The 12285-nt window shown below is 38.7% G+C and overlaps 1 protein-coding gene across 5 annotated transcripts in view; it reads right to left on the minus strand.

Moving 5' to 3' along the window:
- Positions 1-11926, minus strand: part of nup153 (nucleoporin 153) — a 35304-nt gene extending 23378 nt beyond the window's left edge. For 2 of the 5 annotated variants that reach the window (XM_084130093.1, XM_084130090.1), the window contains exons 1-6: positions 11810-11926; positions 3575-3788; positions 2352-2636; positions 2085-2218; positions 385-510; positions 183-299 (exon numbers count right to left, since the gene is read on the minus strand). In XM_084130093.1, coding sequence (XP_083986219.1) covers positions 183-299; positions 385-510; positions 2085-2218; positions 2352-2636; positions 3575-3788; positions 11810-11887 — 954 coding nt within the window. In that variant the 5' untranslated portion in view covers positions 11888-11926. The remainder of the gene's footprint in view (positions 1-182; positions 300-384; positions 511-2084; positions 2219-2351; positions 2637-3574; positions 3789-11809) is intronic. The other 3 variants (XM_084130094.1, XM_084130092.1, XM_084130091.1) reach the window with 2 other exon arrangements.
- Between the last annotated feature and the right edge of the window lie 359 nt (positions 11927-12285).

The following is a 12285-nucleotide window of genomic DNA, read 5'->3' on the forward strand; positions in this document are numbered from 1 at the left end:
ACCATTTAAATCAACAATAAAAAATTGAGTTAACCTTTTACCAGCTGTCTTGGAGTATAGTGATAATACTGTATCGTGAGTTTAGTATCGTGATGTGTATCGAATCGTAACATGTGGATATCGCTACACACCTATTAATTGATTTTAGATTCTAGACACCAGAGTACAGACAATAAACTCACAGCAAGAGGACTGGACATGCGCTCCAAGGACTGTAAGATGCGTCTCGCTGTGGCGCTGGTCACTCCACAGGGTTGAGCTCCAGCCGGCTTAGCCTTTATCTGCCTCCTAACGGGAGGCTGCGGAACCACAGACCAGAATACAGTGTCAGTCAAAAAGGAATGGAACAAACATAAATAATAGTATTGGCATTATTGTTCAGACCTGGTAAGGAGTAGCCGGGCGAGAACGAGCTCTCATCGCAGCAGCTCCTCCATATGTGGTCTTCCCTGGGTAGAAGGGCGAATCCCCCAACTGACTGGAGTTCAGCGCTGAACTGTTCAGCACTGACTATAAGAGAATAAATATGCATAATCTAACATTAATCTCCATCCAGTAAGGAGTGTAGTCATGTGACAAGACAACTTGGACATTAAAGTACCATTAAAAGAACACTGGCTGCTCAAAAGTCGTGCACAGAAGACCAACGTCAGGATTTTTGCTAAATAATACATACAATTTTTAACCAAACCCTACCAAGAACACTTGGAATATACAACACATGTAGCATCACACTATTCTGTGATGTTATCACTTTAAAAGCTTGATGCGTGTCTTTGCAAGTATTCAGTTAAACAGTCAGTTTCGGCACCTAATTAGTTGAGAAAGATAACGCAAGTTGTGTAACAGTATATTGGATCCATGCATGAACTCTTAAAGTGACAGCAGTCTAACTTTTAATTAGACGTTAATCAAAGAAATTCTCATGTTGGGTTCGGAAAAAGAAAGTAGGGCATACGGCATGATGCCCTGTAAATGAAGACTTCAATTTTCATTTTAGGGTGAATTAACCCTTTAAATCTTGACTTAAAGCTGCAGTACTTAGCTTTTTGGCGCTCTAGCGGTTAATAAACAGAACTACATACGCCTTGCGGAAGAACATTGTAGTCGAAGCTACTTCTCTCTGATTAAGTCTATGATGAGTCACACGTACTGGGCTACTCCGCAGCAGCACGACCCGAACCAGTCTAAAATAGTCCGAATATAAACACTTATTATAGGTGGACTGTAGAGATTCAGGATAGGACAAAAATACGGTTTGGAAAATGGATTCATATTCGCTCATTTTATATAATTTGTCCCTGAGTTCAATATGCGCAACTCCCTTTTTCCTGAGCATGTTACTGGCCAAGACTTTCCGTCCCTGGAACGAGCTTCTCATCCATTACAATCCTCTATAATAAACAGTAGATGGCATCATAAAGCCTGTTTTTTTCACAGCTGATTGCTTTTAAAATGTATTATTTAGGGTTTAAACCATTTTGCCCAACTAGAAGAAAAAAAAATGTCAGGTACAGTAACTTTAAAGGGATATTTCACCGCTGGAAAGATGAATGTGTATTTAAATTGGGTCATTTATGTAGTAGAAATGTGAAATTATTTTAGAAGTTGGTGCTTTCTAGACTGAGAAAAGCCAGAAAATGTATTTTTGGCTCATGTGGATGAAAGACTACAACTCCCAGAATGCACTTGCTTCGCTGCCCTACGAGGACCCCCAAGACACGCCTACCGGTTACAGAGGGCAGTGTCGGGAGAAATGATACAACTGGGCTACTAGTCGACTCGAAACTGAAAAGACTGCGTTTTATCGTGAGATCCCCCTATGGGCGGGTTGAAGACATGCGGAACGAGCGCCTCCTACTGGCTGGAGTCTCTCGCCTCTGGACAAAAAAGCCTCGGATGACGCAAAACGACGATTTTTGCGTCATCCTAGTTTTTTTTCCAGACACACAATACAGAAATCTCTCGTCTCAGGGGGACATGAGGGAGGGAAGCACGGCCATTCGAAAATACTACTGGGTTTCTACTGATACAAAGCTTAATGCTAATCGTTGAAGTATCTCAGAAGAATATGAAGTACTTACTGATGAGGAAGTGCCAAAGACTGACAGGTTGAAGGCTGGTCTCTTGAGCCCAGAATGGGCTGGCTGCGATCCAGAGTGGGTGCGTTCAGACTCTGGGGACCAGAGGAGCGGCACAGTCTTTGACGTGGGCACATCTGTAACAAGATTAAGCCCTGCTCTTAGTTCTATCTACACCTAGTCTAAAACTCCAATGAATATTGCTGTCTGAACAACTCAAAATGTCTGGCAGCACTTATCTATCAGATTCCGCTCAGAAACGCCGCTCACCTTTATCAGATGCACGTGATGAAAAGCCACTGGTAGTCGAGATGTTGTCATCCTCATGCTGAGAGCTGGAGTCCTTAATCTCTTTTACCAGGGAGAAGTTGGAGGTTACAGCGAAAGGGCTCCCTGAATAGGGTGCTGTAGATGTGGAGGGCTGGGAGAAGAGAGCACTCGCTCCACCTAAAGCCGGAGAGCCGTCCAGGGAGGGGAAGTGCAGGTGGGTCCGATTGAGCGGGGGTCTCGAAAGAGCCTCGTGGAAGTTCAGCGATGCTCTGCTTGTAGATGGTTCTGAAAATGAATTCAGCATTTCAAGACACGCTGTGTATTAGAGCTGCACGATTCTGGATGAACTGAGAATCAACATTTTTGTTTAAAATGGAGATCACAAAACTATCATGATTCCGAATAGACAACTAAACAAAACATGTAGTTTACTAGCGGTCCTGAAAAAATGTTAATTTGAATTTTTTTCCTTTTAATCAGGTTGAATGATTGATTCAATGACACACTCATAAAGACTTGGTTTCATTATTGGATGAATCAGCATTTCTGAATAAATTTCCTGAATGAATGATTCAATGACTAATGCATTTGTTAAGTCATGTCACCACCTACTGGTGTAATTGATACCATCTAAATTTGAAGAGTCAAGTTACTTTCAAAAGGTGATTTACTTTGATCGCTACCATAGACATCAGCGTTCACATCTAAACCATAAACTTTTATCCCAGTACTTCTGTGATCATTTGAATTATTATAACTTCAAAAAAGACATCTATACATGATAACTGCTCTCTCTGGGTCAGCGGCAGCACCAATGCAGATCTGAATGTTCATTGTAATTAATCATACTTGTCAAAGTCAAGTCACCTTCATTTTTATAGCGCTTTTAACAATATGAATTGTTTCAAAGCAGCTTTACAGTGATAATAGGAAATTACAGTAACAGAGATTGTTTTGGCTTTACAGCAGCTCTAGAATAAAGTTATTGTCCAGCTAAATTCACTTCCGTTGCGAAGATCATTAGTTATTAACTTAGGGGCCGCTTGCACGACACCGTTCTAACAGAAAACCCTCAAAGGTTTAATAGACAGCCGAATCGGTGTCATTTAGGAAAAAGGACAATGAATGGACATTGCAAACAGCTCTATTGTGTGTATAGACAGATCACTAGGTTTTGGAAATGCACCTGTGCATATCTGCTGGATAGCGTCTATTCATCATACCTGTGTTACTTGTGCTCGGCTCTGGAGAGTCTCGTCCATCAGGGAGTGGGACGGCTTCGTCGTTGCCATTGGGTGGAGGAGCCACGTTGTTCCGCTCAATCCCGACCGCAGCGCCATCACCCTCTGCAACTTCTCCATTTTTGAAGTATTTCTGCAGCCAGGAGGGGACTATGCTCTTCACTGTGTCCGTCACTCGAGTGATCAGGCCAGGCTGCTGCAGGGGCCAAAGAGACAATTAGCATAACCAGATTCAGATTGTTTTACTTAGTGCCATGTCAGCATTCAAGACTATTTTCATGGCAAAAAAATTCAATTACAAAAATACAAATATCATATAAATACAATAAAAACCAAACAAACAAAAACAGCAAGTCATATTATACAAGATTCTTTAAATTAACATAAAATAGGGTTGCACAATATATCAAAATATCACAAATGTATATATCGCAATATACATATCGCAACGGCTTGCAATAACTGGGGTCATGAACAAAAGACAGAAATAACTTTTGTAGCTTTAATAAGAATCAGTATATATTAGGGCTGGGGTAAACGATTATTAATTAAACGATTAGTCGACTAATCTAACAACTAATTGGAATTAATTATCCTGTCTGTTATTCGCATATCTCTGTCGAACCGTTACTCCGATGGATTTCAAACTCGACAGCTGTCTGGGCACGAGTAAGTGCAGTGCCAAGTTTGACGTTGTTTGGATGAGAAATGCAAAAGATATTGTTAAATATATCAGTAAAAGAAGCACTTAGAAGGTTGTGGTTTAAAAATAAACATTCTGACATATACACTCTGTCAGCTACAATGTTTACTTCTGAATAATATAGTATAAACGTGATAAATCCATTTTGATTAATTTGAGTAAAAAATGTGTTTTCTTTACCAAGAAAGTGGCAAGATGAAAACCACTATTTTCTGTTTCAAACTTTCACATAGCATATTTAGGTTATAATAACATAAATAATTCAAATCCAGATTTAGATTTTCAAAGATTTATTATAAAAACGGATTTTCCCCCCCAAAAAATGCAATAAATTCATGACACTTTTTTTTTCAAAATGTAATTAATCCATTGAATCAATATAAAAGTTATTTTTCATATTGAAAAATACACAACAATAAGTTGATCCACATATGACAGCCTCTGAACTCGGTCAATAATAATCTTATATACAGGCACGTACTGGACTAAACACAGGCTACATTCAATCAGCCATCGTTAAGAAATACCTTCTGAACTTTTTTGACGGCGATCAGCTGTAAAATGGTCCTGCTCGGTTTTCGTTGACTGAGTACAAGAATTGAACGTTTTTTTAAAGATCCCCTGGGGTTCACGTGTCAGCGTGACAGAAGTTTGACGCTGTCGTGTGAGAACAAGCAACAGTCGGCATTTCTCTTCCTCCCGCGTGCCTCATCTTCTTAATCTCCTCACGTAAATGATTAGATTTCGATGGCTTACGATGGCAGAAATCACCACAGGTTCATCAATGCCGTCAAATGTATTAATTTTTTTGTTTGTTTGTTGATCAAAAAGTGCAAAGTAGATAAGGATACTAGGATGCCGGGTGTATTCAAAGCGCCGCCGTTACTGTTTACAATGCGTGGAATGGTGCGCTGTGATTGGTTGAGCGGATTTATCGCATTCTGCAGAGAAAGGAGACTAGCGTTTGTCGCGGTTTGGAAAGAAAGGGAGAAAACATGACAGAATAACACGGCGGGCGGTGTGTGTGGCGAGCTGTACCTCCGGGAATGGTGCAAAAAAATAAATAAATAATAAATAAAGAAACGTCGACGTAATTTTGTCGTCGAAGCGTCGACGTCAGACACACCGCTACAGCACTAGTATATATATTTAATTCATACAGTGAAAACTAAGCAGTGTTTTATTTTTACATTTGATTATTCAGTTTCTGTTGTTAAATAAATCGAATGTAGGATAACCTGAACCCCGAGGTTTACACTGATGTTAAAATAACACTTCTTATGCTACAGTAAAACACTGCTGTTCACTTTCAGAAGTTGAAGAGATGTTTTCTTGTCACAAAAAGAATGTGAAACACGTATGTAAATATTAAATATATTTTAAAGATAATTTAAGTTAATTTTACACACTTTAAGCATTATCGTATCGCACATCTCATTTTTCTTCAATATCGTGCAGCCCTAATAAAAAATCCTAAACCTTTTCAGGCATAATCTTACTATATAAGTCCTTAAGTGAGGTCCAGCAGCCACAAAAGAACAAGAGCAATACCTTGAAATTAATGAATAATGCAGATCTGACAGGGGCCTCAATAAAGCATCAGTATAAGGGATGCACGATATATTGGTCACCATATATCGGTATCGGCTGATACATGTTCATTTTTAATGTTATCGGCCTGATAAGAAAATTTGGCCGTTATATTAAAGCCGATAATTAATGGGTTATTTCCTTCAGCTGAGACACTTCAGATGTGCACCGTTTCAGGAATTTGCTGAAATATGATTGGAATCACTTTGTAAGTGCGACATGTGCAGCGCAAAATCTGTCATATCTGCTACATAAAATTATAATTAGAACATTGTGTGTGTGGGACATGGTTTTTTAATGGTGAGACTCGTTTTTGTAATCAGGTTCTCAAATTATATAAAAATTGTATCGGCCAATATATCGGTTTTTAAATGTAAATAATTATCAGTATCTGCCAAAATGTTCATATTGGTACATCCCTAATCAGTTCAATTGCAAGATTCATTTCATTACATTTAAGTAGCAATGCACAGTTTGGACTAAAGGACATGAATACGGTCAAATGATGTGGCTTGTTCCAAACAGGTGCACATTACGATGATAAATCAAAAGGTAACTCATTTTACCCTTATTTGTAATCCTAAACCTTTTGGATTTAGACTAGCATTGAACAGTTGACAGACGGAACTGCTTAAGCTCTTAAACCTCGAAAGTAAAAACAAGTTCACAATCACATTGCCTTCAACATGTAGCCAAGTCGCACAAAAATATGCTTAATTTTGATTCATAAGTTAACAGGACATGTTCCCCTTTCATTTTTCACACTGCAAAAGCAGAGTGGCCCCAAGGCTAGAGAATGCCTGGATTTGAGAGAGTCAGTTGCCGTCTAAAAGGGGCCCTGGGGACCAAATCACTGTGCAAGCACTTATTGTTCTCTAACAGAGCTCCAGGGTTTGGACACAGCAACACCACAGACTGGATCTTTGGCTGAACGCTGCAAGCATGTGACCCACGGGCAGGTGGGGAAGCTAAATAGTCCATTTAGCCTCAGCGGAAGAGCCGGGAGAGATTGCGCAATCAAAATGGAAGGCCTTTAATGCTTATAGCAACTTTTCATTTAACTATCGAATATATAGGCCAGAGCAAGAGTGCAATTCATCTTCACTCTGCGATCATGAAGATTACATAAGGCTTTCCTGTAGCTCTAATAGTAGAGCGTTGGCGCTTGTAGGCCTGTCACGATAACAAATTTAGCTGGACGATAAATTGTCCAAGAAATTATTGCGATAAATGGTAATATTGTCGTTCTGAGACCATTTTCATCTAATATAATGATAATGGCATAATAATGCAGGTACACCTTTTCAAAGATCTATAAATTTTTATTCTAAAGAATATTAAACATTGAAATGGAAAACATTTTAAATATCCACAAAAAATGAACAACCAAAAACAATAAAAGCAATGGACTCTCAGTGTCTGTTAACAAAAAAAATCACTTGAATAAATACCAAAAACAATAAATAAAATGGATGTAAACAAAATTGCACTTCAAAAAATATTAAACATTAGGCTCAGACATAAATAGTGATGCATTCCATAACAGGCAAATCTGACCTTTGTAAACAAATAATAATAAAAAAAGCCTCAACAGGCCATCACACCATTTTGCACTGTCCTCCTGTTACTTTGACTACTAAATGCCCGAGTGATTGTAGGCTTTACTGTCGGGAAGACGGAGACGCACTTTATTGCGTGTATATGCTACGCACTGAAAATACTTGGTTAGGATTAGGGGTGAGGAGTGCGTGCGTATTACACGCCATAAAGTGCGTATCATATGCACGCAAAAACTATTTTGGGCGTATAAATGGCACGAGAAATAACATTCGTGGTATAGATACTAGGGGTGTAACGGTACGTGTATTCGTACCGGACCGTTTCGGTACAGGGCTTTCGGTTCGGTGCACGTGTGTACCGAATGACCGAATGCAATATTTTGTGTGCGGAACATAGGTACATTTTCGTGTTTCCACACGAACATATTAAGTGGCGGAAGTCTCCGCGTTCAGCGCAAATCCCGCCCTGCAGCTGATTCTAAAGTTTTACCAGAGCCCGTCTGCCTTATTAGACATTCTCTGGTTTTACCCGTCGTCACTGTAACCTAAACCAATGAAATCGACTGCAGGGCGAAAAAAAGCTTTTCCGCTCCGTGTGCGCCGCCGCACTCTCCGTTCCGTCTGTGTGTGTGTGTCTGCGCGCTGCGCTCTCTGCTCAATTTTCAATGTTCGACTCCGTGTTTGCGCTGCGCGTTCTGCTCTGTCGTTAACGGCCCAAACACTCCAATCATGTACCGATCACGCACTGGAAAAGCAAAGTCCGCTCAAATAAGGTGAAATTTCTCAGTAGTAGACTTCTGTTTGCTGAGCTGGTATAGTCACGCTGGCAACAATGGTAAAATGACCTGCTCTGATCACATGCTCTGGTAATAATAGCTTTGTAGGACTATATTTTATTTTGATAATTAGTAAAAAATAATAATAATAATAAAAAAAAAATCTTAAATTGATTATGTTGATTGATTATTGAAAAATAATAATACATTGATATATTTATGTTTAATATTATTTTAATATAGGGCTATTTTCTGTTCCCTTTTCCCCCGGTGTTTCATTTAATTAGGTGATTCTAAGTTTAGGCCTAATTATTGATGATTACAAGCTTGGAGGAATTGCAATTAATTACAGCAAATTGTGCAATTAATTAGTTCATTTTTTTTAATCGATTCCCAGCCTTAATTTTTAAATATAAGCAGGCCTACAAGCTGGGATTGGTAATGCTGCACTGTAATCATAGTTATTTATTTAGATTTTTCATTAAATTTATTATGTGATATTGGTTTTGCTTTGCAGCAGTATTTTATTTCTTATTCTTTTTTTTATTTTATATATATTTTATTATATTTTATTAAAAAGTGTAAACAAATTGTTAAAAAAAAGTTTATAGTAATAAACAACCTGCAGTTTAATGTTTGCATTTCTTTCCCTTACTGTACCGAAAATAAACCGAACCGTGACTTTAAAACCGAGGTACGTACCGAACCGTGATTTTTGCGTACCGTTACACCCCTAATAGATACGCATTTTCATGAGATCGGGCTCGACATACCGGCTCGCTCAGGTTAAGTGGTTCACCACGATCATTCGGTTTGAATCCGAAGTGCTCCCACACCGGTAGCTGTCGCGTTTGGCTTTGAAACCAATTCCATCTTTTTCTTTTCCCTTCAACTCACAACTAGCGTCTTCTCTCTCTCCCGTTCCCATACAAAGACCATGTGACTGACGAGAGGGTTCACTCCTCCTATACGCTAAGGAACCGAGAGTGGTCATCCAGTCTCTTTGGTAGAGAGAGAGAGAGACGAGGGAAACAAACAAGCATGCATGCAAATGGAATTATCGCGGCCGGAAAAATTATCGAGCTCTTTTTTTTTTATCGTGCGATTAATTGATTTATTGACTATCGCGACAGGCCTAGGCGCTTGCAACGCCAAGGACATGGGTTCGATTCCCAGGGAAAGCAAGAACTGATTAGAATGCAAATGTGTATCTTGAAATGCAATGCAAGTTCTTTGGGGGGATAAAAGCGTCTGTCAAATGCATAAATGTACATAAGAAAGGATAAACAGCATGAATGTGAATATGAAACCAGCTAATGCACACGGATGGGGCCTCACGCATTGCAACACAAGTCACTTCCTGTCAACAGTGTGCGCTCAGTGCAATCCAATCCAATCAATACTGCAAAAATTGATAAAAAAATTTAAACTTCCACTCTATAATGTCATTAATCTAGTAAACGTGCCTAAAGGCTGACATGACATGCTTTGGGAAAGTTGTCCTGTAGCATGAGATACTTAAACAGCATTGTTTTAATCATTATTGTACATGCAGGTTTATCACCTTATATATAGTGAGAGGCAAAGATGGAAGATTTGAAAATAAATAAATAAATAATAAAAATAATATATATAATAAAAATAATAATAATAATAATAATAATAATAACAACAACAAAAAAATATATATAAAAAATAATATATATATATATATATATATATATATATATATATATATATATATATATATATATATATATATATATATATATATCTCAACAGTAATATTTAGAATGAAAGGAAACAAATTAAATGCATGTAAAATAAGCACTTTACCTTATACATTTTATAGCAAATTTGTGGAGGGAAAAAGGAGTCACTATCTTACTGGATTCTATGAAACTATAGTTTGCGCAGTTTATGCCGAAGTTGGCAAGCAGAGAAACAAGATGTTATGATGCACAATGTGTCAACAGAAAACATTGTGCATGTATTTCTCCCGTTTAAAGGGATAGTTCACCCAAAAAATTTCATTTTACCCCATAATTTACTCTCCCTCAAGCCATCCAAGGTGCATATGACTTATTTCAACCAAACGCAATCTGAGCTGTATTAAAAATATCCTGGGTCTTCCCAGCTTTATAATGGGAGTGAATGGTACCTGAGATTTTGAAGCCTAAAGAAGCGCATACATCCATCATAACAGTAATCCATACGACTCCAGGTGTTAATAAAGGCCTTCTGAAGCAAGAATATCCATAAACTATAATCACTGGCTTCCGGTAACGGCCATACACGACTCTAGTTCTGGTGGAAGAGTGACCTCTGACCCGACGCATAACATATGAGTAACATGAGCTCAGGTAAGAGTAGAAACTCAAACTCCTCCGACATTTCTCTTTAAAAATTCTCGTTTTATACTTCTAATTCATGACCGGTGTTTTTGCTCGATCATTTGCGCTTCCATCAATAACCCAAGTGAAAAAGACGTACAGTTAAATGCATTAAAAATGCATTATAGTATATATGAAACACACTCAAGAACATTTCGAATACATTTAATAGTATGTCTTTTTCACCTGGGAGGTCATGCGTCGGGTCAGAGGTCACTCTTGCATATGGCCGTTGCCGGTGATTATGGTTTCTAAAGTTATAATATAGATATTTTTCCTACAAAAAGCATCACTTTGCTTCATTAACCTCCTGTAGCCGAATGGACTACTTTTATGATGGATGGACTTTTTTGAGCTTCAAAATCTCAGGTACCATTCACTCCCATCATAAAGCTTGAAGGAAGCAGGATATTTTTAATATAACTCCAATTGTGTTTGGCTAAAATAAAGTTATATACACCTAGCTATGATGGTTTGAGTGCGAGTAAAGTATGGTGAACTTTCCCTTTAAGGGTTTCCAGTGCATGTGAGGTTCAGATCCCTCTGAAAACACGTCACGACACGCACATCCATCCCGCCTTTCCTCATGATGACAAACCCAGTGCATTAACATCAACCTGTGTTTTTCACATTTACACAAACACGCTAATCATATCCAATTCATCTCTCGAATTAGACATGAAATAGAAGTAAAGAAAACGGACGAAAGTGCTCTGAAGCCCAAGTTACCCTCATGTGTTAGGCACATATAATGATAAATGGAGACATACGCGTCAGAGTATAAAGAACTATTTATTTAGAGGGTAACCATAATAAAATGCTGTTAGGTTTGTTAAAATGTGCGCACTCCTGTTTGACGCCGGTGCGAGCGGCAGCTAACGGCTAACGTGTTGTGTTTGAAACACGTTCACGCGGTTGTTTGAAATTAGTGAAATACATTCAAATTTCGCCTCTCTAATGCCACATTTTCGCGTATTTTCCACGCCGAACGGCTGTGTGTATTCAGTCAAATTAATTAACGGTTTTGCGGTGACAGCGTTGAGACCGTTTGCTGAAGGAACGTGAACAGGCCTGAAACAGGCCTCAAAATGCCTCCTGTTTACAAAAACCACAACGCGCCGCTAAACCACCGGTCCGGCTTAAGCTAACAACTGCTAAAATCCTTGTCGTGGTGACTAGGGCTTCGTTTTATTTACCTGTTTGCCTTTGGCATACGGTTTTGAAGCGATGTGATATCTTCTTGATCTGATTTTCCCTCCTCCTGTCGCCGCCATGGCTAACTAGATTGAGTCTGCTCAGTAGCGCTCCGCGCTGTCACCGCGCAGCTCTCCAATATACCGTCAGCCACTTCGGCGCTGGGGTTTCTGGGAAATGGAGTTCGGATATACACAAACGTGTTCAATATTGACGTCAGTTTGTAGGACGGTGACCGTAGGTTCGGGAATGTTTTTGGGGTTTTCAGGCGGATATGAGTAAAACATTTTTAAAAAGTCTGTGGTAAACATTACGTGAAGAGACTTTCATGTTTTGTTCAACAAGATAAACTACATTGTTATTATTACACTTATTTCTTTAATGGCATGTTGGATAAATTATGAAGAAGGGCGATATTAATTCTGAAATGTTTAATTTGTACTTGAGTTCCTTTGCTAATGATAGTAATAAATATAAA

Source organism: Abramis brama (assembly GCF_963993115.1).
Source record: "Abramis brama genome assembly, chromosome: 12".
NCBI classification, from domain to species: Eukaryota; Metazoa; Chordata; class Actinopteri; order Cypriniformes; family Leuciscidae; genus Abramis; species Abramis brama.